Consider the following 27,486-nt stretch of genomic DNA (forward strand, 5'->3'; position numbering starts at 1 on the left):
TACTTTTTGGGCGTGGACCAAGTTAGCAAGCTAGGAGCTAGCTAGCAGAAACAGACCGACCTGACACCCCGAAACACAGCTAGCTAGCTATACTAGCAATCGTGGTAGTGATAATATTGTCACTGAATTCAAATTAACAGGTATCTATGTTTATTTTTCAACGAATGTGATTTGTGATAATACCTTTAATTTGCGAGTCCTTGCTTGCTGTTTAGGTCAGCCAATTTGATCAAGCTAGCAAGCCAGGTAGCGAACGTTAGCGCTAACTTATCTAGCTAACGCCAGGCCTGACATTTGTGTCTGACTGTCGGTGATAATGAAATTATTATTATCTAATAACGTTAGACACATTGACTTAATCTGGTTAGTTTTTTTTTATATGTAAATGAAATAGAATGTTTCGTGATAATGGATTTAGCTAGCCAGCTAAATGTATATAACTAACGTTAGCTAGCTAGTAGCAACAATTCACAATTCATAGTAGTTACATTCATAATGCGCTAGCCTAATGTTAGATAACTAATCATGTCTTGTGACGTTAGACATTTTAAATTGCTGCAAATGCTACATAACTTCATTCACTTACCTAAAAGTAAAATACAATGTAGACGGCGGGCTATGTAACTAGCTAGCTGAGTAAAGGTAATTAGCTAACGTGATCTAAGCATTGCAAACATACCCTTATGCTTCTTTACTTTCCTCAGGGTTAAGAGAATAGCAACCATGTCTGATGGAGAGGGTTACGTGGTGCGTGTGAGAGGCCTACCATGGTCCTGCTCTGTGGAGGAAGTACGGAGATTCTTCTCAGGTAATAACACCTTTACGATAAAACCTGAATAGCTCGCTCAACACCTTTATAGCCTACACCTCTCACTTCTGAGATAACTGTGAGTCCTTCTACCCTCTTCTTGGCATATAGAATGTAAAATCGCCAACAATGGCACCAGCATCCATTTTACCTCCACACGTGAGGGCCGACCCAGCGGAGAGGCCTTCGTTGAGCTGGAGAATGAGGATGACCTGAAGATCGCTGTGAAGAAGGACAGAGAAACCATGGGCCACAGATATGTGGAAGGTGTGTGTGTGTGTGTCTGTGTTTGTGTATCACTGCCCAAGTCTTCCTGAAGTTTCAGTGTTCGCAGCTGAAGCATAATATGTGCCTTGGGACTTCACTTTAGGCTACATTTCTCAACCTTTTACACTATGTAACACTAGCAGTAGTGACTTTGGTCTTTGTGTTGACTTGACTTGTTTGTCCACAGTATTCAAATCCAACAACGTGGAAATGGACTGGGTGATGAAACATTCTGGTCCAAACAGCCCAGAAACGACTGGAGACGGCCTAGTCAGGCTTCGAGGCCTCCCCTTCGGCTGCAGCAAGGAGGAGATTGTCCAGTTCCTCTCAGGTACCAGCAGCTAGCTCCCACTGGTTCACATGAACACCCCCATAACATCCTGTAGGAGGAGGTAAACCGTCCTCAGCCCTCATCAATGATCCAGGATAAGTGACATTTTTCAGTCATTTAGCAGACGATCTTATCCAGAGCGACTTACATTATATAAGCTATAGTTTGTCCAGGATTTCCCCCATCACCTAAGTTTCTCTATCACTGCTTTGGTCCCAATGAAGACTTTTAAAATGAATTATTCTGTACAATAATTTGGCCTGACATGCTAGTCCCGTCTGTCACTTTTCTTTGACAGTTGTCCTTTGGTGTTTTCCCATGAACCCACTATATCATAACAAAGATGTAATTCATCCCATTGGGACAATTATAGAATGGGTGGGTACTAAAGGTAACACAAGTACTGCCAGAGCCACTCATTTTCATTCCTTCACACCTACAGTCGCTTCCTCTTCTGTATCCTTCTCTCTCTCGCTCTAATTTTCTCCTTCTCATTTTCTCTCTCTAATTTTCTCTCCTTTTCTCTCTCTCGACACTCTTTCCTCTCATCCTCCTTTATGTTACCCCAAATGCAGTAAAAGTAAGTAGCCTGAATGGTTGCTGAGTCTCATTGGTTAAAAATACTCACCTGGTATGTACAGTACATGTCGTAATGCATAGTTTTCATTAATAAATAAAGCAACAACAGAGAAAGCTACCTTTCTGTAACTGGGCATGTGATTTACTGTGTCCCCCACTGGGGTTATCTGTCCTTGGGTTGAAGGGTTGGAAATCGTGCCAAATGGGATAACATTGCCGCTGGACTTCCAGGGGAGGAGTACGGGGGAGGCCTTCGTGCAGTTTGCTTCACAGGATATAGCTGAAAAGGCTCTAAAGAAACACAAGGAAAGAATAGGGCACAGGTGGGGATGGTTGGTTGGTTGGTTGGTTGGTTGGATAAAGTTGCTGTTCTTATGGTGTACAACTTACAAACATTAACCACAGGTATAACTGACTGACACTCAACAGAACAGTTAATTTAAGACAACACATACTCAGATATTGATTGTAAAGACACATAGTTACAATATTAGATCAGAACACACTAACACTCATTCACTCACAGCAGTCTTTGGGAAGCACATTCTCTTGTTCTTAAACCATTGGGAGATAGATCATATTCTGAGTTTAGTGCCGAGGTATCTTGTAAGCTCTCAGGTTTGTCACCAAGTTTGGTTGAGAGTGCAGAGTAAAAAATGCAGTTGAATTTGGGCATATCCATTTTACCATGATTCTTAAGAGTGAAGCTGATTGGTTCCTGGGCACTAAACATCACTACAGGTAGCCAATAGACAGACAGGATTCTCCCAGGTGTTCTAACTCACTGAAGGCCAATCAACATGAGGACATGGACCCTGCACACTGTCACTCACAGGTAATGCTCAGAGAGTGGGTCTCCATGGATAACAACAGGACAATGACCATAGCAGGGACACAGATTGTACTGTAACATCAGTGTTAACTGTATCGGGTATCTGCAGGTGACCATAAGAAAAGTGCCTGTTGTACTTGTCAAGGCTCTTATACTAGACAGTATACTGTTACCCACCAGATCAAGTCTCACATAGTTCAAGACTCACCTACCTATGGAGCAGTACTGCACATGGCAGCACTTGTCCTGAATTGCCCAACTTTATCAGTACCCTCAATGACAAGCAAATACACCAAAATGTCAGCTCATCACCTGCATATTGAACACCCAACTATATTGGTACCCTTTCCATTTGAATAGACACATTGATTCAGCCTTAGGAGCTGTACAGTAGCTAGCTGTAGGCTACACCTCCTCCTGTGTGGTGGGGTCTTCATGGTGATGTGTGTACTGTATGTGTCTCAGGTACGTTGAGATCTTCAAGAGCAGCCGTGCCGAGGTGAGGACCCACTACGAACCCCAGAGGAAACCTATGGGGATGCAGAGACCGGGGCCCTATGACAGACCGTCTGGGGGCCGTGGGTACAACATGATGGGGGGCCGAGGAGGGGGCTCCTACGACAGGACTAGACGCGGAGGCTATGGTGGAGGTGTGTGTTGGGGAGAGGGTGTGTTTGTTTCATCCGACTGGATTAATTGGGCGCCATTATCAGTCATAAATGTTTATGGATCATAACATGATGTCTCCAGTCATGCTCTTCCTAGCTCTCTATCATGACGGTATGATGTCTCCAGTCATGCTCTTCCTAGCCCTCTATCATGACGGTATGATGTCTCCAGTCATGCTCTTCCTAGCTCTCTATCATGACGGTATGATGTGTCCAGTCATGCTCTTCCTAGCCCTCTATCATCACGGTATGATGTCTCCATGTCCCAGACCAGTCTCTCCATAACTAAGGTGTATGTGTCTAACCTCAGGTGTGTCTGATGGGCGGTATGGTGACAGTAGCTCCTCTTTCCAGAGCACCACAGGTCACTGTGTTCACATGAGGGGTCTGCCCTACAGAGCCACAGAGACTGACATCTACAATGTGAGTTCTAGGATCTCCTACTAAGAATGGTCTGTGTGAGAGACGGTGAGAATAACACACTGCTTCCTCCCTCCCTCTGTAGTTCTTCTCTCCTCTGAACCCAGTGAGAGTGCATGTGGAGATCGGTCCTGACGGCAGAGTGACAGGAGAGGCTGACGTGGAGTTTGCTACACATGAGGATGCTGTGGCAGCCATGTCGAAGGACAAGGCCAATATGCGTGAGTCTGATCTTTTTATACATTTTTTAGCCAGCCACCGCCATTATGAAAGGCACTCTAAAAACGTTCTTTCTTCCTCCTCCTTCCCAGCCTTCCCTCCTTATGATTAAATGCATGTACTAACCAGCTGTCTCTGTCTTGCAGAGCACCGCTATGTGGAGCTATTCCTGAACTCTACAGCAGGGGGCAGTAATGGCTCGTACGGCAGTCCGATGCAGGGGGGTATGGGGAGCCAGTCCTCCTATAGCAGTGGAGGGCTGAGCTCTGGATACTCTGGAGGCTACAGCAGCCAGGGCAGCATGGGAGGTTACAGTGACTATAGTGAGTATCAGCTCTGTAAAACACACCCACCTCCACCACTGATATGTATGTATCTGCGTATGACCCGGACTATCAAGCTTTAGACTGTGTGATCTCTGAACTCCTCGGTCCTATAGTGTGTATCTCTCTCCTGTCAGGTAACCAGGGCGGTATGAGCAGCAGTTACTATGGCGGCAGTGGAGGAGGCAGGAGTTCCAATGGCCTGGGGTCAGGATGGGGGATGTAGGTCTTTAATCCAGCATGTGTTCGGATGGAAGGACTGGAATTGTAGTTCTCACCTGGTCTTTTGAATGGGTTTTGTAGTTCTGAGCCAATTTATAGTGAGGGTTGGGAAATGTTTTGTTTTAGACTGATTGTATTCATGATCGAGCCTCCTTTTGAAGTTAGGTTGCTAGAAATTAGAGCTGTTTTGTTTCCATCCTCTCCTACTGTTGTTAATGACATGACTCCAGCAACACAGACTATGACCGTGGTTGTTTCGTCATCGTTACCAGGAAGTGTGTTTTAACGAAGATTCAAAACAACCAAACTCTGATTGACCCAGTCTGTTTATTTAACCCGAGCATTAAGTAACTGACTGCAGGGTTGGGGTAAATTCAATTTAAATTCCAGTCAATTCAGAAAGTAAACCAAATTCCAATTCTACATTTTCAAAAGTGAAAAGCATTGACCCTGTCATATGAGTGTATGAACCAACACTTCTGTAAATAGTATTCTAGATGTTCCTGGACTTTTCTCCAGTAGCTGCAAAAATATCTAGCCTTTCTGTTGAAGTCTGAAACAATGTTAAAATAATGGTGTGTGAAGTTGACATTTTACATGGTGAACAAAGAGCACATTTAAGTTAGTTTTATATTGAAGTGATTGTTATGGGAGGGTTTGGGGGGAATTCTCCACGAGGGATGGATGCTTTACTTAGTTGGCAAACAAACCTTAAGTTTTTCTGTTAAAAAGGTTTCTTTCTACTGCCTATGCAGAATTCTTTGTATTTCTTGTAAGGTGCACAAGAGTGAATACAATTTTAAGATGTATACATGTCTTTGAGGTGAGTAGTTTCCCATACAGTCAAGAAGAAACTCATTCAGATAAGTTTTTATTAAATATCTTGATAGAAAACATTGCTCAAAACACACCCCAATGACTGGTCAGAAAATGGCTGTTAGTATGCACAAAACTCATTATATACATTCTAAAATAGACATGATGTGGTAAGAACATTCTGTAGTCATCTGTTCCTTTGCCTCACGAAGTGAAACTTTCACATGATTCTATCTATATAAATCAGCTCTAAGACCTTTTCAAAGCTAAATGAAAAACTCCTGCTCTAAATTACTATAATAAAGTCAATCAACGTTGCTTTTCTTGAACTATTTCAATGCTATTATTGAAGGTCAGTTCGTCTAACATTTTCCCACAATTGAGATATTGTTGCATAGTCGGTCATTCATATATTACAACAAACACTGATGTTCCAATACACTGTGGCTCCCTTCAACTATCATTTGGCATCTTAGAGGGTGGGAATGGAGTTAGTTCGTAACAATGAACAATTAGCCCCGCTGACTCACTATTTAGTGAAATCCCCCCAGATGAGTTTAAAAGAGAGAAGGCAGTATTAGCACAAGAAGAGGGTAGAAGCCTCTACAGTTCAAAAGTCAACCGTGCCCAAAGATCCTGAATTTCAGGTAAGTGGCAAAACAGAACTTTATAGATCACACCAAATCTGTTCCTGCTCAAATTGGATTAAAATGTGTTCTCAATGACCAAGAGTACTGCGGGCTTTGAGCACAGTAGCCTAGATCACTGCAATGACTTGAGAGAAGAAAGATTGAGTGTGTGTGAGTGTCTGTTTGCTTGCATGAGAAGGAGTGTGTATGAGGATCTGCTTGTGTGTCAAGAGGAGGTGGAAGAGGTGCTCCTCTGCAGCAGTAGGGAGTGGCAGATGTCACAGACCCGTACAGGTCGAGGGTAGGAGGGCAGGGCCAACTCATTATTAGAACAACTGTTACAGTAGATATCTCCACAGTTCCTACAGTGGTGCTGCAGAGGGAGAGAAAACACATGTCCAAGTATAACTATTTGTAACACTTGTGGCAAATGAGATCGTTTCAAATAAAGGCATTTATATACTGAACAAAAATATTAAAAAACGCAACATGTTAAGTGTTGGTTTCATGAGCTGAAATACAACGTCCCAGAAATGTTCGAAACGCACAAAAAGCTTTCGTTTAAATTTTGTGCACAAATGTGTTTACATCCCTGTTAGTGAGCATTTCTCTTTTGCAAAGATAATCTATCCACCTGACAGGAGTGGCAAATCAAGAAGCGGATTAAACGGCATGATCATTACACAGGTGCACCTTGTACTGGGGACAACAAAAGGCCACAAATGTGCAGTTGTCACAAAACTGTAGACATCTGTGGCATTGTGTTAAGGGCACGTGCAATTGGCATGCTTGACTGCAGGAATGTCCACCAGAGCTGTTGGCAAAAAATTCAATGTTCATTTCTCTACCTTAAGCAGCCACCAATGTCATTTTAGAGAATTTGGCAGTACTTCCAACCGGCCTCACAACCGCAGACCATGTGTAACCACACCAACCCAGGACCTCCACATCTGGCTTCTTCACCAGCGGGTTTGTCTGAGACCAGCCACCTGGACAGCTGATGAAACTGAGGATTTCTGTCTGAAATCTTTTTGTGGGGAAAAACTAATTCTAAATGGCTGGGCCTGGCTGCCAAGTGGGTGGGCCTATTCCCTCCAGGCTACACCCCTGCCCAGTCATGTGAAATCCATAGATTGACTGATTTCCTTTTATGAACTGTAACTCTGTAAAATTTTGTCATGTTGCGTTTATATTTTTGTTCAGTATAAATCTTTCTTTACATCTGCCACAGACCATAGTCCACAACTGATGGATGGACAGAGCTTTACCTTTCTGCGAGCGATAGAGAACTCCTTCTGACAGTGTTTACACTGTGTAGCCTCATCGTCTTTCAGCCAGGCTTGGCCCTGATAGACACGGACAGACAACAATGCTCAATCACAAATGATTACAGGAATGAGTGAGCGTGTGTCTGTAGTGTAGGTGGGAGTCATAGACTTCTCCTTGTACCTGAAAGATCCTATGAGCAGCGGTGTTTCTATGTCTCATCTGTTCTTCACTAGTAAACTCCATAGAGACTTGGTATTACGGTGGGCTAGGGGAAGTGTTAATGTAGGACGGGGAACTCCTTACCTTCAGGGCTTTGTTGACCTCTTTGAAATCCTCCATCTTCAGTTTAGACCTACGAGAGTCACACAACAGATGGAACACAGGAAGTAAATGAAGAGGGATGTTAAGAGGATTAGGAGTGGGCCTAGTTCAGTACTCACTGGCTGAGATGTAGGCCCATCTCCTGTAAGGCCGTCTAGTACAGTACTCACTGGCTGAGGTGTAGGCCCATCTCCTGTAAGGCTGTCTAGTACAGTACTCACTGGCTGAGGTGTAGGCCCATCTCCTGTAAGGCTGTCTAGTACAGTACTCACTGGCTGAGGTGTAGGCCCATCTCCTGTAAGGCTGTCTAGTACAGTACTCACTGGCTGAGATGTAGGCCCATCTCCTGTAAGGCTGTCTAGTACAGTACTCACTGGCTGAGGTGTAGGCCCATGTCCTGTAAGGCTGTCTAGTTCAGTACTCATTAGCTGAGGTGTAGGCCCATGTCCTGTAAGGCCATCTAGTACGGTACTCACTGGCTGAGGTATAGGCCCATCTCCTGTAAGGAAGTACGGTACTCACTGGCTGAGGTGTAGGCCCATCTCCTGTAACGCCGCCTAGTACAGTACTCACAGGCTGAGGTGTAGGCCCCTCTCCTGTAAGGCTGTCTAGTATAGTACTCACTGGCTGAGGTGTAGGCCCATCTCCTGTAAGGTCGTCTAGTACGGTACTCACTGGCTGAGGTGTAGGGCCATCTCCTGTAAGGTCGTCTAGTATGGTACTCACTGGCTGAGGTGTAGGCCCATGTCCTGTAAGGCCGTCTCCTGATCCTGACAGGTCTGCTGGAGCTGCTGCTTCTCTTGACGAACATCCTGCAACTCCTAGAGACACACATAAACAAGCTCAGAATAAAAACGGGAGGTAGACTTCTCTTTTCTCTCTCAGTGTGTGAGAGACACTGACCGTGTGTAGCCCCTGTATCTGCTGTAGTTGGGTGCGTAGCTCAGTGCTGTTGTCCTGTTCTCTCTGTAGAGCTCTCTGAATGGCCTGTCTCTGCTCCTTCTCACTGCGCAGATCACTCTCCAGACCCAGCCTAGAGAGACAGGGGGGAGTGGGTCACAACGTGTCCGTGTGTGTGTGTGTCTGTGTGTGTCCATACGTACCTCAGTGTGTCCAGGTCAGACAGTTGTTTCTGCAGGGAGTCTACTCTGCCCTCCAGCTCGGTCCTCATGTTTCTCTCTGTCTGGTCACTCTGTCTACGATCACGCTCAGAGTTCTGCAGTCTGAAAATACATGGGCTACAGTTAGTTTTCAATCATGTTAAAACACAGAAACCATTCTGCACCACACACACACACACACACACACACACACACACACACACACACACACACACACACACACACACACACACACACACACACACACACACAGTCTTGTACAACTAACCTTGTGGGGGGACACAATTCAGTCCCATTAAAAATCCTATTTTCTCTAATCCTTACCCTAACTTTCACCCTAAAACTAACCCTAGTTCATTATCCCAAACCTAATTCTAACCTTTACAATAAAACCCCTAGAAATATCATTTGACATTGTGGGGACTAACAAAATGTCCCCAGTTGGTCAAATTTAGTTTGTTTACTATTCTTGTAGGGACTTCTGGTTAAACACATCCACACAAACCTCTGCTCCATCTCCTTAATGGTGGTCTCCATTTGGTTCATCTTCTCTTCCAGTTGTCCCTCCTCCTCCTCCTTCATCTGGGCCTCGCGCTCACAGTCCTACACACACACACTCTCTGTCAAGAGGTGTTGCTGAGTATGTGTGTGTTTCATGTTTGCTTGAGCTTGTGTGTGTCTGTGTATTTCTGTCCGTGTGTGTTACCTGTGTCTTATGGAACATCTGCAGGTTGAGGGTTTTGACCTGGTCTAGTTGTTGTCGTAGAGCTTGCAGTGTGTCCTGTTTCTCATGTGTGTCTTTCTCCAGCAGCCTCATGGCCATGTCCATCTCCTGCTTTAGTCCTACCTGCAGCTCCAGCTCCCTCTCCAACTCCTACACACAGGAATAAAAGGTACAGGGACACACACACCTATTGTAGAGGCAGTATAACACATGTTAGTTAGCTAGGATCTAGAGATAGTTAGGATCTAGAGATAGAGATAGTTGTTCATCTCGCTGTTTCTCACACACACACACCTGTCTGATGCGCTTCTCCTCCTGGTACTGTTTCCACACCACACTGTACATCTCATCCAGGCCCTGCCGTGTCTGTCTGTATGTCTCCAGCTCTACTGCACTGTCCTCCAGGGTCGCCTAGAAAATCACACAGGACGTGAAATGCCATCTCTTCATATTGTCTGACTTAGATGACAGTCAGACAGACTGAAAACGGTTGCAGATGCATAGGGAGTGAGAGTATCCTGACCTCCTCTTTCTTCTGGCTGCTCTGGACGATGGTCTCATTCTCATGCCTCAGGGTTTCCTGTTCCTCCCGTAAAGAGTTAATCCTGTCTGTCGCTGCAGTCAGCTGTAGGGTTATAACACATCCATAAGCACTATGTAGGGTTATAACACATCCATAAGCACTATGTAGGGTTAGTTTTTCCACCTTGAGAGTAATCGCATTGTCTGAAAGTGTTAAAATACACTGAAAACATCTAAATAGATTATCTATACAGCTAAAATCTACAATGCCACGTAAATACAAGTTGACATTGGGGTTAAAGTGTGCTTTTCACAATTTACCTAATTTTGCTAACTTACTTTACACAAAATGAAGACATCAATATTTTGTAAAGTTTAGCAATTAACTTGATAATAATAATTTAAAAAATTAGACAGCCCAAGACAATAGGGTTATAACATCCATAAAACAAAGGGTTATTAACACATCCATAACTACATAGGGTTATAACATATTCATAAGGACTATGTAGGGTTTTAACTAGGTATGTGAATCTTTCCATGTATCTAGATACATGGGCTCAGATACGTTTTAGCTAGAAATGAGTCGGTGCGATTTGATTAGAGCAACGAATCAATGCGATCCGATGCACTAACATTTGTTGCCAAAACACATACATTTTCCATAAAAATTGTAATCTGCTGCTGAAGGAGCTCATGAGCTAGGCCTCTGAGCTGGATCTGCCTGAGCTGAGTTGTGTGGGTGTAAGTAAGTAAGTGATGGATACTGACCAAAAACAGATGCAACATGTAAAGTGTTGGTCCCATGTTTCATGAGTTGAAATAAAACACCCCAGAAATATTCCATATGCACAAAGATTATTTCTCAAATTTTGTGCACAAATGTATTTACATCCCTGTTAGTGATCATTTCTCCTTTGCCAAGATAATCCATCCACCGGACAGGTGTGACATCAAAAAGCTGATTAAACAGTATGATCATTACATAGGTGCACCTTATGCTGGGGATAATAAAAGGCCACTCTAGAATGTGCAGTTTTGTCACACAACACAATGCCACAGACGTCTCAAGATGAGGGAGAGTGGAATTGGCATGTTGACTGCAGGAATGTCCACCAGAGCTGTTGGCAGAGAATTCAACGTTAATTTCTCTACCATAAGCGGCCTCTAATGTCATTTTAGAGAATTTGACAGTACATCCAACCGGCCTCACAACTGCAGACCACGTATAACCACGCCAGCCCATGAACTCCACATCTGGCTTCACCTGCGTGATCGAGTCCAGCCACCCGGCTCAGCTGATGAAACTGTGGGTTTGTACAACAGAAGAATTTCTACACAAACTGTCAGAAACCGTCTCAAGGAAGCTCATCTGCGTGCTCGTCGTCCTCACCAGGGTCTTGACCTGACTGCAGTTCGGCGTCGTAACCAACTTCAGTGTGCAAATGCTCACCTTCCATGGCCACTGGCACACTGGAGAAGAGAAGTGTGCTTTTCACGGATGAATCCCAGTTTCAACTGTACCGGGCAGATGGCAGTCAGCGTGTATGGCGTTGTGTGGGCGAGCAGTTTGCTGATGTCAACGCTGTGAACAGAGTGCCCCATGGTGGCGGTGGAGTTATGGTATGGGCAGGCATAAACTACAGACAACGAACACAATTAATTGCATTTTATCAATGGCAATTTGAATGCACAGAGGTACCGTGACAAGATCCTGAGGCCCATCGTCATGCCATTCATCCACCACCATCACCTCATGTTTCAGCATGATAATGCACGGCCCCATGTCGCAATAATCTGGACACAATTCCTGGAAGCTGAACATGTCCCAGTTCTTCCATGGCCTACATACTCACTAGACATGTCACCCTCTTTGGTATGCTCTGGATTGATGTTACGATATGTTATGATGTTATGATACGACAGCGTGTTCCAGTTCAGCCAATATCCAGCAACTTCGCACAGCCATTGAAGAGAAGTGTGACAACTTTCCAAAGGCCACAATCAGCCTGATCAACTCTGTGAAGGAGATGTGTCGCGCTCCATGAGGCAAATTGTGGTCACACCAGATATTGACTGGTTGGGGGGGGGGGGGTAGAAGCTGTCAATGTAAGTAGTTCAGGTAGCCATTTGATTAATTGTGTTCAGCAGCCTTATGGCTGGGGGGGGGGGGTAGAAGCTGTTAAGGAGAAGTTTATTTAAGTTCCATGTAAAACACTTGTATCTTTCATCAATGTTTATTATGAGCATTTCTGTAAATACTCCAATTACACGGCAGGATCTGGTCAATGACCTGAAGAGAGCTGGGAACACAGTCTCAAAGAAACGCAAATTAATTACTTAAAAATCATACAATGTGATTTTCTAGATTTTTGTTTTAGATTCCCTCTCTCACAGTTGAAGTGTACCTATGATAAAAATTACAGTCCTCTACATGCTTTGTAAGTAGGAAAACCTGCAAAATTGGCAGTGTTTCAAATACTTGTTCTCCCCACTGTATGTTTTGTATTTTTTTATGTTCCATCCTAAAAATGTGGATTAATTAAGCAAAGGTTTTGATTTGTTGTCAAACAGATGGAAAGGGTCTTAGAAAACATCTACCAGAAAAATACTTAAAGTATCATACATACATCAACACACAGTAATGTAGAAGTAAAGAACCCTGACAACTAATATCAACACTTCTATTTAGTTAAAGATAATTTTTCTGCCTTCTGTAAGTTTGAGAAATATTGCCTTGTGCCTTGAAATTCCGTTACCAAAAACCCACATATCCTGATATTTTCTCATTTCTCTCCCTCATAAAGGGAATATAATGACAGTTCAGAGAAGTAACAAGTAAAGGTAGATCTATCAATTAGTTAATGTTTTTACTGATATCCTTTGTTTTAATGAATTATTGGGTGATTAAAACTCGAAATTACATTACCAGATCGTAACGAAATTTCAGAAAAATCTGTAACAGAATTTTCTGAAGGTAGAAAGTAATTTGAGCAAAACATTTTAGTGAACTGGCGATTCGTAACGTTTGAATAGATTTTCTGACTGATGCATGTTAAATTTGGATCAGTTTGGTGTCCCACGGACTGATGTACTCATATCTTAAACATTTGAACTGGGGACCGATGTGCATCAGTGAATCGTTATATCGCTAGTTATAACACATACATTAGCTCTACACAGGGTTATAAGACACCCATGAGAACTATGGTTACTATAACACAGTCTAAGTCGGGGGGGGGGGTTCTAAGCTAACATATGGAATTGTTTTAAGATGGTCATACCAATGATCATATATTTAGCCATTTGATTTAGAATTTTAGGGTAGGGGTTTTAAGGCAGGAGTGTCAAACTCATTCCATGGAGGGCCTTGTGACTGCAGTTTTTTTTTCTTCAAATTAAGCCTGAGAAAACTAGGTGTGGGGAGTTCCTTACTAATTAGTGGGGATGGGTATCGTTAAGAATTTAACTGTATTACTACTCTTACCGATACTGCTTATCGATCCGGTACTTTAACGGTATTCTTATCGGTTCTTTTTGTTATTTTTTATGGAAAAAAAACAAAAACAAATTTAAAACAGAATCAACATTGCTTTATTTTCTGAAATGTAAAATAAATAATTATTTACAGCAAAAGAAACAGCAATGTTTTGAACAAATTACTATTATAGACAAATGTTGTGTTGATGGAAATGTAAAAAAATGAAATAAATAATATTTTCCTGCAAAAGAAAAGACAGTGTTATAGAACAACACGGATGGCGCCTGCAGGTAGGCTGCAAAGGGACTAACAGTTCTTAGCAGTTCTTCTGGAGAAGATCAACATATTTGCCTTCTCTGGCAGAAGTCGGGACCTCTCCTGGCTTATTGTGTTCCCTGCAGTCGAAAATACCCTCTCGCTAGGGGTGGAGGAGGCTTGAGCACAGAGGTAGCTTGTTGCAATGTTTGTGGAGAGGGGCAGAGTAGCTCTCTTCTCCCACCCCCATATCACAGGATCTTCAGCCACGGGGATGGGAGGCAGGCCTTTGTAGAGCTCGACCTCTAGGTCAACACGCTGGCTGAGGGTGAGGGACGAGGTGTCTTGTTGGATCGTCAACCTCAACTCCCTGTCCACCTCTGAGAAAAAGCTCCTCCAAGGCACTCCTTGTTTTGTACAATGGTGGGACTGTCTCCTCCATTTCCTCTCCTTCAGACTCTTGTTGTTGGTGCTCTGTGTCTGTCTGCGCCGGCTCCTCTGACAGCCCTGGCGTTGCTCTCAACAGTTGTCTTCCTCAGCCTGTCCCAGGTGGCGTCACTCACCGGCCTCCCTTTGAATCTGGGGTCCATTGCTGTGGCCTCATTTTTTAAAATGTATTTTACTTTTATTTAACCGGGCAAGTCAGTTAAGAACAAATTCTTATTTTCAATGACGGCCTAGGAATAGTGGGTTAACTGCTTTGTTCAGGGGCAGAACGACAGATTTTTACCTCGTCAGCTCAGGGATTCGATCTTACAACCTTTCGGTTACTAGTCCAACGCTCTAACCACTAGGCTACCTGCCTCCCCGATGCAGGAAAGCTTGAATGTCCTCAACCTGATAGCACTCGGAGAGGTTCTCCCACACCTCCTCTTTGATGGTTGCCACAGACGTTGTATCTTCATGCTTCACAGTGAAGTGCTCTTCCAGTTTGTGGAGGATGGGTTTGATCTGTCCACAGGTGGTGTTCTTTTCACATGACACACACAGTGTGGATGTATAGAGGATTCTTATGAGCTGGACAAACTCCTCAGCCTTATGGAAGGCCTCGTCCTTCAGACGGTCCAGGTTGTCCTTGGTCATTGCTTTTCTCAGTCGTGGGTCCAAGGCTGCTGCTTGGATCGCTGGATACTGATACTGCTTCATGAATCTCTCCATCATTAGATAGAACGAGTTTCATCTGGTCTTGACATCAAGGATGAGTGATGTTGCGGAATGCCTGAAACAACAAAAAACATTTAATTCCCTCAAACTAGAATATTGAATTAAATTGTTAAATGTGGGAATTAAAAAATAATACTTTAATAGATTGAACTGGCTTCTTACCAAGGAGCTGCTGTTTTTCCTTCAAAACTGTTTTGGACATCGAGGATCTCTTGAACCGTACGACCACTGCTCTGATTTGGGCTGCCCATTTATCAATGGAAGTTATTTGTAGATTTTCTGTGCTGCCAGATTCAATGTGTGTGCTAAGCATCCTATTTTTAAGATGAGTAGCCTCTTGATGGCAACATCCATATTGTCAGAATTATCAACAGTCACAGCTACAATCTTGCTCGGCTCCATCTCAAACTCTTCCAGAATGTCTGAGATCTCCTCTGCCACGACTTCACCAGTTTGTGATTTGTACACTGCCCTGGTGTGGAGGACCTTCTGTTTTACACTGCCCTGGGGTGGAGGACCTTCTGTTTTACACTGTCCTGGTGTGGAGGACCTTCTGTTTTACACTGTCCTGGTGTGGAGGACCTTCTGTTTTACACTGCCCTGGTGTGGAGGACCTTCTGTTTTACACTGCCCTGGTGTGGAGGACCTTCTGTTTTACACTGCCCTGGTGTGGAGGACCTTCTGTTTTACACTGCCCTGGTGTGGAGGACCTTCCGTTTTACACTGCCCTGGTGTGGAGGACCTTCTGTTTTACACTGTCCTGGAGGACCTTCTGTTTTACACTGCCCTGGTGTGGAGGACCTTCTGTTTTACACTGCCCTGGCGTGGAGGACCTTCTGTTTTACACTGCCCTGGCGTGGAGGACCTTCTGTTTTACACTGCCCTGGCGTGGAGGACCTTCTGTTTTACACTGCCCTGGCGTGGAGGACCTTCTGTTTTACACTGCCCTGGAGGACCTTCTGTTTTACACTGCCCTGGAGGACCTTCTGTTTTACACTGCCCTGGAGGACCTTCTGTTTTACACTGCCCTGGAGGACCTTCTGTTTTACACTGCCCTGGAGGACCTTCTGTTTTACACTGCCCTGGAGGACCTTCTGTTTTACACTGCCCTGGTGTAGAGGACCTTCTGTTTTACACTGCCCTGGTGTGGAGGACCTTCTGTTTTACACTGCCCTGGTGTGGAGGACCTTCTGTTTTACACTGCCCTGGTGTGGAGGACCTTCTGTTTTACACTGCCCTGGTGTGGAGGACCTTCTGTTTTACACTGTCCTGGTGTGGAGGACCTTCTGTTTTACACTGCCCTGGAGGACCTTCTGTTTTACACTGCCCCGGAGGACCTTCTGTTTTACACTGCCCTGGTGTGGAGGACCTTCTGTTTTACACTGCCCTGGTGTGGAGGACCTTCTGTTTTACACTGCCCTGGCGTGGAGGACCTTCTGTTTTACACTGCCCTGGCGTGGAGGACCTTCTGTTTTACACTGCCCTGGCGTGGAGGACCTTCTGTTTTACACTGTCCTGGCGTGGAGGACCTTCTGTTTTACACTGCCCTGGCGTGGAGGACCTTCTGTTTTACACTGCCCTGGTGTGGAGGACCTTCTGTTTTACACTGCCCTGGCTTGTGTAGTGTACTGTAACAGTGAGGTAGTGGTCCTGACAGAGGCTGGTCCACCTGTCTGATGTGATGGCCAGCTTTGGCATGTCCTTCAGCTCAGTGATCACAGCTCAGTGATCCCTATTTGGGGTTGAGGGCATTGCTCATCTCCCTACATTAAAAAGAGTTTGTGTTGAATTATCATTATTGAATTATTGTGTTGTTGTGTATTGTGGAGTGATGGGACTAACATACAACTCTTTTATACTACTATATCCTAAACATGAATACAACTCAATATATACTGACAGACTGTTACCTAAAGCCCTTGGACTCCACTGTTGCAAAGGGGTGTAGGCCTTTCACTATGAACTTGATCACGGCTAGGTGGCACTCATTCACCCTCTCCTCAGTCATCCTCCCACTAGCTGCCAGCGTGAAGGGGCTTTAGACTTGTCTTAGGCTTGGACCAGTGGTATTAGAGGGAGGAGTGGGTTGGTTCATTGTAGCTGCAACTTTAACAAAAAAGTTGCAAGATCTTTATATGAGTGATTGAATTTCTGAACACACCCACAGCTAAACAATCAGCTGGCTAATGGTTCCTTTTGATCATGAACCGAAGTTTGCATAATTTAGTTAACTCTGTGTGGGATCTAGGGATCTAGGCTGCTAGCATATATTTTATTTAACTAGGAAAGTCAGTTAAGAACAAATTCTTATTTACAATGACGGCCTACCAGAAGACAAAAGGCCTCCTGTGGGGACGGGGGATTAAAAAATAAATACAATATAGGACAACACACACATCGCAACAAGAGAGACAACATACCTAACGTAGATCGGACAACGAGAGATGCTCTACGAGCTAGGCAGTCAAACTGTGCATTTCTCTGCCTGTACATGATGCACTTTCCATAGATGTTTGGACAGATTGCTTGTGTTTTCGCCCTTACAAGAAAAACTCTTGTTGCACTTGAGGTAACAAGCTTTGTCAGCATCGACTCTGGTGAAGTGTAACCACACTTTTGAACGTTTTGTTCTCTCTGCCATCGTCACTAATTGAGAGCAGGGTCTTTCTTGTGTGTGTGTGTGTGTGTGTGTGTGTGTGTGTGTGTGTGTGTGTGTTGTCGCCTGAGAGATCTCACTTCTGGATTGGGAATAGAAAAAATGCATCATAGATGAATGTCTTCATTTTATTGCAAATTAGAAACGGTTGGTGAGAAAATGTACAAGATAATGTTTATGTAGCAATAATAATTAGGAAATTAGGTATTTTCTTAATTTCTCCAGTACCGAAAGCAGAACCGATAACGTCGGAGCTTATCGATACTACGGTCTTTCATAATTTAGCCCCGGGGCCCGTTGAATACCGGCTTTCAGTACCCATCCCTACTAATTACTGACCTTAATTCATCAATCAAGGACAAGGGAGGAGCAGAAATTCACAGACACTCTGCCCTCTGTGGAATGAGTTTGACACCTGTGCCATTAATTGTTTTTGGGATAAAAACATTGAATTTGGCCTCACTGCTTTTAGCCCATAGAAACACATCGAATAATAGCGTCATACATGGATAAACAGATTTCTTTTGGACATGTATTTAACCCCTTATTTTAGGCACTAAACTATCTCCATATACCGTACACACACTCCCATTCATTTTTAAAAACGGGTATTTGGCTAACTTCAGACTAGTCTTGTGGGGATCCTAGAACAAAACGTACGTGTTCGTGAGAGACTCACCTTTCCATAGAGGGGTCATATTAGTGTGTAGCACAAGAGGGGTCATATTAGTGTGTAGCACAAGAGGGTTCATATTAGTGTGTAGCACAAACTGTTTGGACGCTACAGACAGAAGTCTCACCTTTCCATAGAGGGGTCATATTAGTGTGTAGCACAAACTGTTTGGACGCTACAGACAGAAGTCTCACCTTTCCATAGAGGGGTCATATTAGTGTGTAGCCCAAACTGTTTGGACGCTACAGACAGAAGTTGGCAGATGGGCTGTACCGACTTCAGACGAGTCCCAAGACGCTTGTGGGGGTCGTAGGGCAAAACGGAGAACACCATCGTGTTCGTGAGAGTCTCATCTTCCCATAGAGGGGTAATAGTTTTATAGGCAAATGGTCTACAGTGGATTGAGATGCATCCCAAATAGATATCTCTAACTTCATAATCACTACAACACATTCAGAAGCTCCTGACCTCCTCAATGAGCTTGCTGTTGGTCTTCTCTATGGAGTCCATCTTGGCCTGCAGGTCAGTGACAGTGCAGCTCAGGTGTCTGTTCAGCTCCTCGATGTAGTGCTTCTGGTCCAATATGGCCGTCAACTTAGCATCACTGACAGAGAGGAGAGAATAACAGAGAGAAAGGGAGGAGTGTGGTTTATGTTGATGGTTTATCTTTGTATCACTGAGAAAGAGAAGAGGAGCGAGAGGAAAGGAAAATAGGAAAAACAAAGAGAGGAGTGTGTTTGGTGTGAGGGAGGAAAGACACTGTACTTACTCCTTAGTGGTCTCAGTGGTCATAGGGTCCTTCAGGTACAAGGAGAAGTCTATGACCCCCACCTGGGAGTCCAGGTCCTCTCCTTTGATACAGAGGTTAGCATCAATGATGTTTAGCCCCACCAGCATCCCTCCTATCACTGTCCCCTCCTCCTCCATCATCAACGCTCCTGGATCGTAGAACTCACTGTAGGAGGAAGGAGGCAGAGAGATTTCCTAAGATAGAGACAATAACTACTGTAAACATGAATAGGACTCAAAATGCTTACCGGAATGACATGTTTATCACACTGATCCAGTTCTAGCAACAGAGCCTTGCGCTGTACTCACCCCAGGATGTCCTTACGGTCCAGCAGGGCTTTCAGGTAGTCAGACAACTTCTTCTGCATCAGGGCCAGATGCAACCAGGCCCGAGCCCGACCCAACCCAGTCTTTAGCCCTGGCAGGTCTCTGGCACTGGTGGTAATATCAGCAGAATCAGGACACAGCTTCTGAACCAGCTCCAGAGGACCCCAGATAGACTTATTCTGATTGATGAATGACTTCTTCACTACAGAGAGAGAGAGGGAGATAGAAGAAAGGAGAATGTTTAGGTAGAGTTCAAAGGGTGGAAACTAGTGCCGCAAGAATGCTATAGTCTCCAACTCTGCTACTGGAGAGCAATTGGTTGTGCAGACTTTCACTCCAGCACTGAAGTAACAAAACTGACTGAGCGAATCAAGTCCGCAACACACCTAGTCGCGCTCCAGACTGAGGGTTGTCCGGTCACCCCTGTTCTAGAGCAAGTCTCACCTTTCAGTCCGTGTTTGAGGCACTGCTCCAGAACCACAAAGAACTGCTGCAGAGGCGGGTAGTCAGAGTCCATGGTTCTGCCCAAACTTAGAGAAGACTGGATCAGGCCCTTAATACTCAGCTTCATCATACTGAACAGGTTGGAGCGCTCCACAGCCATATGGTCCTTCACTGCTACAGACATAGAGAGAACTAGAGAGCGAGAGAGAGAGAGAAATTGCTCAATGTAATTGAAGAATCAATAGAATCTAACCCCTTCTGAGAAAATTAGAAAACTCTAAACAAACAACACAAAGAGTTATCTTTCCAAAACGGAGATGTGTGGGTAAACCACTTCTCCAATCTGTTTGTTATAGAGCCAAAGAACAAACAGAAAAAAAATATACATGATCAAATACAAATCCTAGAATCAACTATTAAAGGCTACCAGAACCCACTGGATTAGCCAATTACATTGAATGAACTACAGGACAAAATACAAACCTTCCAACCCAAAAAGGCCTGTGGGGTTGATGGTATCCTAAATTAAATATACAGACCACAAATTCCAATTGGCTATACTTAAACTCTTTAATATCACCCTCAGCTCTGGCATATTCCCCAATATTTGGAACCAAGGAGTGATCACCTCAAGCCACAAATTTGACCCCAATAACTAACGTGGGATATGTGTCAAAAGCAACCTTGGAAAATCCTCTGCATTATCATTACCAGCAGACTCGTACATTTCCTCAGTGAAAACAATGTACTGAGCAGATGCCAAATTGTCTTTTTGCCAAATTACTATATGACAGACCATGTATTCACCCTGTACACCCTAATTGACAAACAAACCAAAACAAAGGCAAAGTCTTCTAATGCTTTGTTGATTTCAAAAAGCGTTCGACTTAATTTGGCATGAGGGTCTGCTATACAAATGGATGGAAAGTGGTGTTGGGGGAAAAACATACGATGTAATAAAATCCATGTAAACAAACAACAAGTGTGTGGTAAAAATTGGCAAAAAATACACTTCTTCCCGCAGGGCCGTGGGGTGAGACAGGGCCGTGGGGTGAGACAGGGCCGTGGGGTGAGACAAGGTGGCAGCTTAAGCCCCACCCTCTTCAACATCTATATGTGCTTCTACACCTGCATTGCTTGCTGTTTGGGGTTTTAGGCTGGGTTTCTGTACAGCACTTCGAGATATTAGCTGATGTACGAAGGGCTATATAAAATAAACTTGATTTGATTTATATCAACGAATTGGTGAGGGCACTACAACAGTCTGCAGCACCCGGCCTCACCCTACTAGAATCTGAAATCAAATGTCTACTGTTTGCTGATGATCTGGTGCTTCTGTCCCCTACCAAGGAGGGCCTACAGCAGCACCTAGATCTTCTGCACAGATTCTGTCAGACCTGGGCCCTGACAGTAAATCTCAGTAAGACAAAAATAATGGTGTTCCAAAAAAGGTCCAGTCGCCAGGACCACAAATACAAATTCCATCTAGACACCGTTGCCATAGAACACACAAAAAACTATACATACCTCAGCCTAAACATCAGCGCCACAGGTAACTTCCGCAAAGCTGTGAACGATCTGAGAGACAAGGCAAGTAGGGCCTTCTATGCCATCAAAAGGAACATACAATTCAACATACCAGTTAGGATCTGGCTAAAAGTACTTGAATCAGTTATAGAACCCATTGCCCTTTATGCTTGTGAGGTCTGGGGTCCGCTCACCAACAAAGAATTCACAAAATGGGACAAACACCAAATTGAGACTCTGCATGCAGAATTTGGCAAAAATATCCTCCGCGTACAACGTAAAACACCAAATAATGCATGCAGAGCAGAATTAGGCTAATTATCAAAATCCAGAAAAGAGCTGTTAAATTCTACAACCACCTAAAAGGAAGCGATTCCCAAACCTTCCATAACAAAGCCATCACCTACAGAGAGATGAACCTGGCGAAGAGTCCCCTAAGCAAGCTGGTCCTGGGGCTCTGTTCACAAACAGACCCCCAGGACAGCAACACAATTAGACCCAACCAAATCATCCAATTTGTAAGTCGCTCTGGATAAGAGCGTCTGCTAAATGACTTAAATGTAAATGTTAAATGTAAATGTAAATCATGAGAAAACAAAAAGATAATTACTTAACACATTGGAAAGAATTTATATATTTTTTAAAAGAGCAAACTAGAATGCTATTTGGACCGAAACAGAGAGTACACAGTGGCAGAATACATGACCACTGTGACTGACCCAACATTATGGAAAGCTTTGACTATGTACAGACTCACTGAGCATAGCCTTGCTATTGAGAAAGGCCACCGTAGGCAGACCTGGCTCTCAAGAGAAGACAGGCTATGTGCACACTGCCCACAAAATGAAGTGGAAACTGAGCTGCACTTCCTAACTTCCAGCCAAATGTATGACCATAGAGACACATATTTCCCTCAGATTACACAGACCAACAAAGAATTTGAAAACCAATACAATTTTGATTAACTCCCATATCTACTGGGTGAAATACCACAGTGTGCCATCACAGCAGCAAGATTTGCGACCTGTCGCCACAAGAAAAAGGGCAACCAGAAGAACAAATGCCATTGTAAATACAACCCATATTTATTTTATATTTTGTACTTTAACTATTTGCACATCATTACAACACTATATATGAACATAATGACATTTGAAATGTCTTTATTCTTTTGGAACTTTTGAGTGTATTACTGTTAATTTTGTATTGTTTATTTCACTTTAACTTATTATCTATTTCACTTGTATTGGCAGTGTAAACATGTTTCCCATGACAATAAAGACCTTAAATTGAAATGTGGAGATAAAAATAGGTGGGAAGAGATCATAAACTGAGTTTCTGTGCAAAAGTAATTTAAAAAAAACACTAAAACATGACCACGGATAAATATAGAGTGTTAGTCTAGATTTATGTTGCCAATCTAATTTCCTCGCTAGGCAGGAGTCATGTGCTTTGTTGACAGCAAAGACGCAGAAGAGGGAAGTAGTTCAGCACGTAACTCCCTAGTAAGTTTTTATGCTTCCATATTGGCGTGAAATACAATAACCTTACGTGCCTGGTAGGTATTGGTTAGTGTTGTTGTCATTCTCGGTAGACTTTAGTTTAGTCGGACTGGTAGGAGAGCTAGCGGCAGATCCCGACGATGTTGCGTTTCTCAAAGCTGCACCGTAGGTGACCCCACTGCTGATCGTCTCGGTCGCCTTCCGTGCCAGCGACAGGATCGGTGTTGACCAATTGCTCTCGATCGCCGGTTTGTCTATTGGCGCCTCTTCATCGCTGCTAATGCCAACAGGGTGGCTGTCTGGAAGAACTTCCCAAACTTTGGGTTCCTCTTTAACATCGCTTTCTTCAACAACTGTATTTGTTTCCCTTACCTCATCGGCCATTTTTTTTTTTTTTTTTTTTTTATAATGGAACATGTGACTGCAGGCCAGAGCAATCGTCTATGATGCCTGCGAGAAGTCCAAAGTAATCGAGTTATGATTTTCAGTGATTCAGTACTTGTTCTTTTATTCGTTTCACATCGTTTAACTTGTTTTCTTTCTATATAAATAGTCAAAATAATATGTTACGAAATTTTTAAGCGATGCTAACTATTGGGGACAACAGCCAATGTTTATGAGGTTATAGATGTGTATCCGTTTCAAGCCACTAGATGTCCCTATTGATATTGCCCCGTGTTCTTCAGGTGTGTTAAACAGCGTATGAAGGTATATGATGAAACTGAGGTTACAGACCTAGAACTGCATTCAGATCAGTAGCTTTTGGTTGACAACATATTATTATAGATTTAAACCAGTGTAAACACATGTTTAGCTGGTTTCCAGGTTATAGATTAAGTCTAGTCCTGGACTAAGGGGATCTTTCAATAGGGAATCTCCATTGAATCTCCATGGTTTTTAGTCCATGACCAGGCATATTAAACTGTGCCCTATTATTAAACTGACCCTGAATGTCTTAATTTGCAATATTTTTCTATTAATGTAGTCACAGGTCTAACGCTAACTTTTCATAAGTCCTGTATTCATATTCATTCAAATGATACAGAACGAGGCACAATGTGATCAGCGATATGATGTGACACAAAGCACTTTTATGTTATTTTTTTCAACTAAAATGCCTAAACAGTCAACAAACATAGACAAATTTTTATTTAGCCTACATTAGTTTGTTGTAACTTTATAACCCATGTATATGGCTTAAACCACTCTATAAGTACAGTTGAAGTTGGAAGTTTACATACACTTAGGTTGGAGTCATTAAAACTTGTTTTTTAACCACTCCACAAATTTATCGTGAACAAACTATAGTTTTGGCAAGTCGGTTATTACATCTACTTTGTGCATGACACAAGTAATTGTTCCAACAATTTTTTACAGACAGATTATTTCACTTATAATTCACTGTATCACAGTTACAGTGTGTCAGAAGTTTACATATACTAAGTTGACTGTGCCTTTAAACAACTTGGAAAATTCCAGAAAATGACAGGCTAATTGACATAATTTGAATCAATTGGAGGTGTACCTGTGGATATATTTCAAGGCCTCCCTTCAAACCCAGTGCCTCTTTGCTTGACATCATGGGAAAATCAAAAGAAATCAGCCAAGACCTCAGAAAAAATAATCGTAGACCTCCAGAAGTCTGGTTCATCCTTGGGAGCAATTTCCAAACGCCTGAAGGTACCACGTTCATCTGTATAAACAATAGTACGCAAGTATAAACACCATGGGACCACGCAGCCGTCATACGGCTCAGGAAGGAGACTCGTTCTGTCTCCTAGAGATGAGCGTACTTTGGTGCGAAAAGTGCAAAACAATCCCAGAACAACAGCAGAGGACCTTGTGAAGATGCTGGAGGAAACAGGTACAAAAGTATCTATCCTATATTGACATAACCTAAAAGGCCGCTCAGTAAGGAAGAATCCACTGCTCCAAAACCGCAATATGAGTCTTCCAAATGGACAAGGACCCCAAGCATACTTCCAAAGTTGTGGCAAAATGGCTTAAGGACAACAAAGTCAAGGTATTGGAGTGGCCATCACAAAGCCCTGACCTCAATCCTATGGAAAATTTGTGGGCAGAACTGAAAAAGCATGTGCGAGCAAAGAGACCTATAAACCTGACCCAGTTACAACAGCTCTATCAGGAGGAATGGGACAAAATTCACCCAACTTATTGTGGGAAGCTTGTGGAAGACTACCCGAAACGTTTGACCCAAGTTAAACAATTTAAAGGTATGTAAACTTCTGACCCACTGGGAGTGTGATGAAAGAAATACAAGCTGAAATAAATAATTCTCTCCACTATTATTCTGACATTTCACATTCTTAAAATAAAATGGTGATCCTAACTGATTTAAGACAGGGAATTTTGACGAGGATTAAATGTCAGGAATTGTGAAAGACTTAGTTTAAATGTATTTAGCTAAGGTGTGTGTAAACTTCCGACTTCAACTGTATAAACCATTATAATAAGGTGTATAGCGTATAAACATGTTGTGATAATTACATTGAGCAAAAATATTAATGCAACATTGACCTCCATTTGCCTCATGCAGCGCAACACATCTCCTACACATATTGTTGATCAGGCTGTTGATTGTGGCCTGTGGAATGTTGTTCCATTACGCTTCAATGGCTGTGCGAAGTTGCTGGATATTGGCTGGAACTCGAACACACCGTCATACACGTCAATCCAGAGCATCCCAAACATGCTCAATGGGTGACATGTCTGGTGAGTATGCAGGCCATGGAAGAACTGGGACATTTTCAGCCTCCAGGAATTGTGTACAGATCCTTGCGACATGGGGCTGTGCATTATCATGCTGAAACATGAGGTGATGACGGCGGATGAATGGCACAACAATGGGCCTCAGAGTCTTGTCACGGTATTTCTATGCATTCAAATTGCCATAGATAAAATGCAATTTTGTTTGTTGTCCGTACCATATGCCTGCCCATATCATAACTCCACCCTCACCATGGGGCCCCCTGTCCACAACGTTGACATCAGCAAACCGCTCGCCCACACGCCGCCATCTGCCCGGTACAGTTGAAATCGGGATTCACCCATGAAGAGCGCACTTTTCCAGCATGCCAGTGGCCATTGAAGGTGAGCAGTTTCCCACTGAAGTTAGTTACGATGCCGAACTGCAGTCAGGTCAAGACCCTGGTGAGGACATCGAGCATGCAGATGAGCTTCCCTGAGACAATTCCTAACAGTTTGTGCAGAAATTATTCGGATGTGCAAACCCACAGTTTCATCAGCTGTCTGGGTGGCTGGTCTCAGACGATCCCGCAGGTTTGAAGTCAGATATGGGGGTGCTGGGCTGGCGTGGTTACACGTGGTCTGCGGTTGTGAGGCCGGTTGGACATACTGCCAAATTCAATTCTCTGGAAACAGCTCTGGTGGACATTCATGCAGTCAGCATGCCAATTGCATGCTCCATCAAAACTTGAGACATCTGTGGAGTTGTGTTGTGTGACAAAACTACACATTTTAGAGTGGCCTTTTATTGTCCCCAGCACAAAGTGCACTTGTGTAATGATCATGCTGTTTAATCTGGTTCATGATATGCCACACCTGTCCAGTGGATGGATTCTTTTGGCAAAGAGAAATGCTCACTAACAAGGATGTAAACAAATTTGTGAACAAAATTTGAGAGAAATAATATTTGTGTGCATATGGAACATTTCTGGTATATTATGTTTCAGCTCATAAATCATGGGACCAACACTTTACATGTTGCGTTTATATTTTGTTATTCAGTATAGATTACAGTAGCCTACTGTAGAGGCGTGGTCGAGCCAGTCTATATAAATCGTGACGCCTTTAGTCTGGCGCTCCTTCTACTCGTCCCGACTCTGCAAAGGCTGTGTTTGTGTGCGCCACCGTAAGCCGCTACCCGAGACGCGCCCGGCATCTTGAATAAGAAAGTCCTACTGAGAAAAGACATAGGCCTACTAGGAACTTTTTAAGGGTAGCAATATCGAGTACGTGGACAAGATATAGGAAAACGATATACAGTGATTTTTGCAGAATTACAGTTGGTGGTGATTTGAAGTTCGAAGACATGAGGATTCTACGAGTTGCGCTCCTGCTCGTCCATGCATTTGGTAAGTATCAAGTTACACTTTTATATCTCAAGTCAGATTATATAGTTCCTTTTCTGTAGCGTTTATACTTTAACATTGGATTAACTATTGGTGGTAATAGTTTCTCCTAGACTTGATTCCTCCTAAGTGGTCTATTTCGTATTCATAAGAGACATGTCTTGGAGTTACACTTGTTGACTGTACAAGAGTGTGAACTTTTCAAGCATGACCTTCTGAGCATGTCTCATACACTTTTAAAAGAAGAGTTAATGATTTTCATAAGGTGTAGGCCAGCCTATGCTATTCAAGAACGAAGTGTGGTCATACTTCTATTTTAAAACATGCTTTATGTAACTGGATATACTTATTTTTAACTCATATTCTTGAACATTAGCTAACTGTCTGTCTATGCAACATTTTGTGTACCATAGCCAAGCAGGATTATAGTCTCTCCTGTACAGAATACTGTACATGCATGATGTTTATGGGTGCCTCACAGTTCT

At 43.3% G+C, this 27,486-nt stretch overlaps 3 protein-coding genes across 5 annotated transcripts in view; 2 read left to right on the top strand and 1 right to left on the bottom strand.

Moving 5' to 3' along the window:
- Positions 1–5,803, top strand: LOC129858410 (heterogeneous nuclear ribonucleoprotein H-like). Its single transcript, XM_055927610.1, has 10 exons — positions 1–140; positions 705–808; positions 920–1,075; positions 1,263–1,406; positions 2,170–2,308; positions 3,283–3,467; positions 3,796–3,908; positions 3,991–4,126; positions 4,271–4,447; positions 4,585–5,803. Exons 2-10 carry the CDS (start codon positions 724–726, stop codon positions 4,671–4,673), a joined length of 1,224 nt encoding a protein of 407 aa, XP_055783585.1. The 5' UTR covers positions 1–140; positions 705–723; the 3' UTR covers positions 4,674–5,803.
- On the bottom strand, positions 5,528–23,288 carry LOC129858409 (RUN and FYVE domain-containing protein 1-like). 2 transcript variants are annotated; one of them, XM_055927609.1, is made up of 15 exons: positions 22,943–23,288; positions 19,861–20,052; positions 19,399–19,618; positions 19,070–19,255; positions 18,769–18,904; positions 10,073–10,174; positions 9,844–9,960; positions 9,532–9,699; positions 9,331–9,428; positions 8,808–8,927; positions 8,608–8,737; positions 8,431–8,525; positions 7,687–7,735; positions 7,383–7,460; positions 5,528–6,487 (listed from the first exon to the last, which is right to left on the bottom strand). In XM_055927609.1, exons 1-15 carry the CDS (start codon positions 23,271–23,273, stop codon positions 6,341–6,343), a joined length of 2,169 nt encoding a protein of 722 aa, XP_055783584.1. In that variant the 5' UTR covers positions 23,274–23,288; the 3' UTR covers positions 5,528–6,340. The 2 variants fall into 2 exon arrangements, 1 of the variants encoding a protein (XP_055783584.1); XR_008760024.1 differs by lacking the exon at positions 5,528–6,487 and having other exon boundaries at positions 7,430–7,460; positions 8,079–8,525.
- Positions 23,287–27,486, top strand: part of LOC129858411 (proheparin-binding EGF-like growth factor) — an 11,919-nt gene continuing 7,719 nt past the window's right edge. For both annotated transcript variants that reach the window (XM_055927612.1, XM_055927613.1), the window contains exon 1: positions 23,287–27,004. In XM_055927612.1, the coding sequence (XP_055783587.1) occupies positions 26,962–27,004 (43 nt within the window). In that variant the 5' untranslated portion in view covers positions 23,287–26,961. The remainder of the gene's footprint in view (positions 27,005–27,486) is intronic.

The sequence above is a fragment of the Salvelinus fontinalis genome, chromosome 6 (assembly GCF_029448725.1).
Source record: "Salvelinus fontinalis isolate EN_2023a chromosome 6, ASM2944872v1, whole genome shotgun sequence".
NCBI classification, from domain to species: domain Eukaryota; kingdom Metazoa; phylum Chordata; class Actinopteri; order Salmoniformes; family Salmonidae; genus Salvelinus; species Salvelinus fontinalis.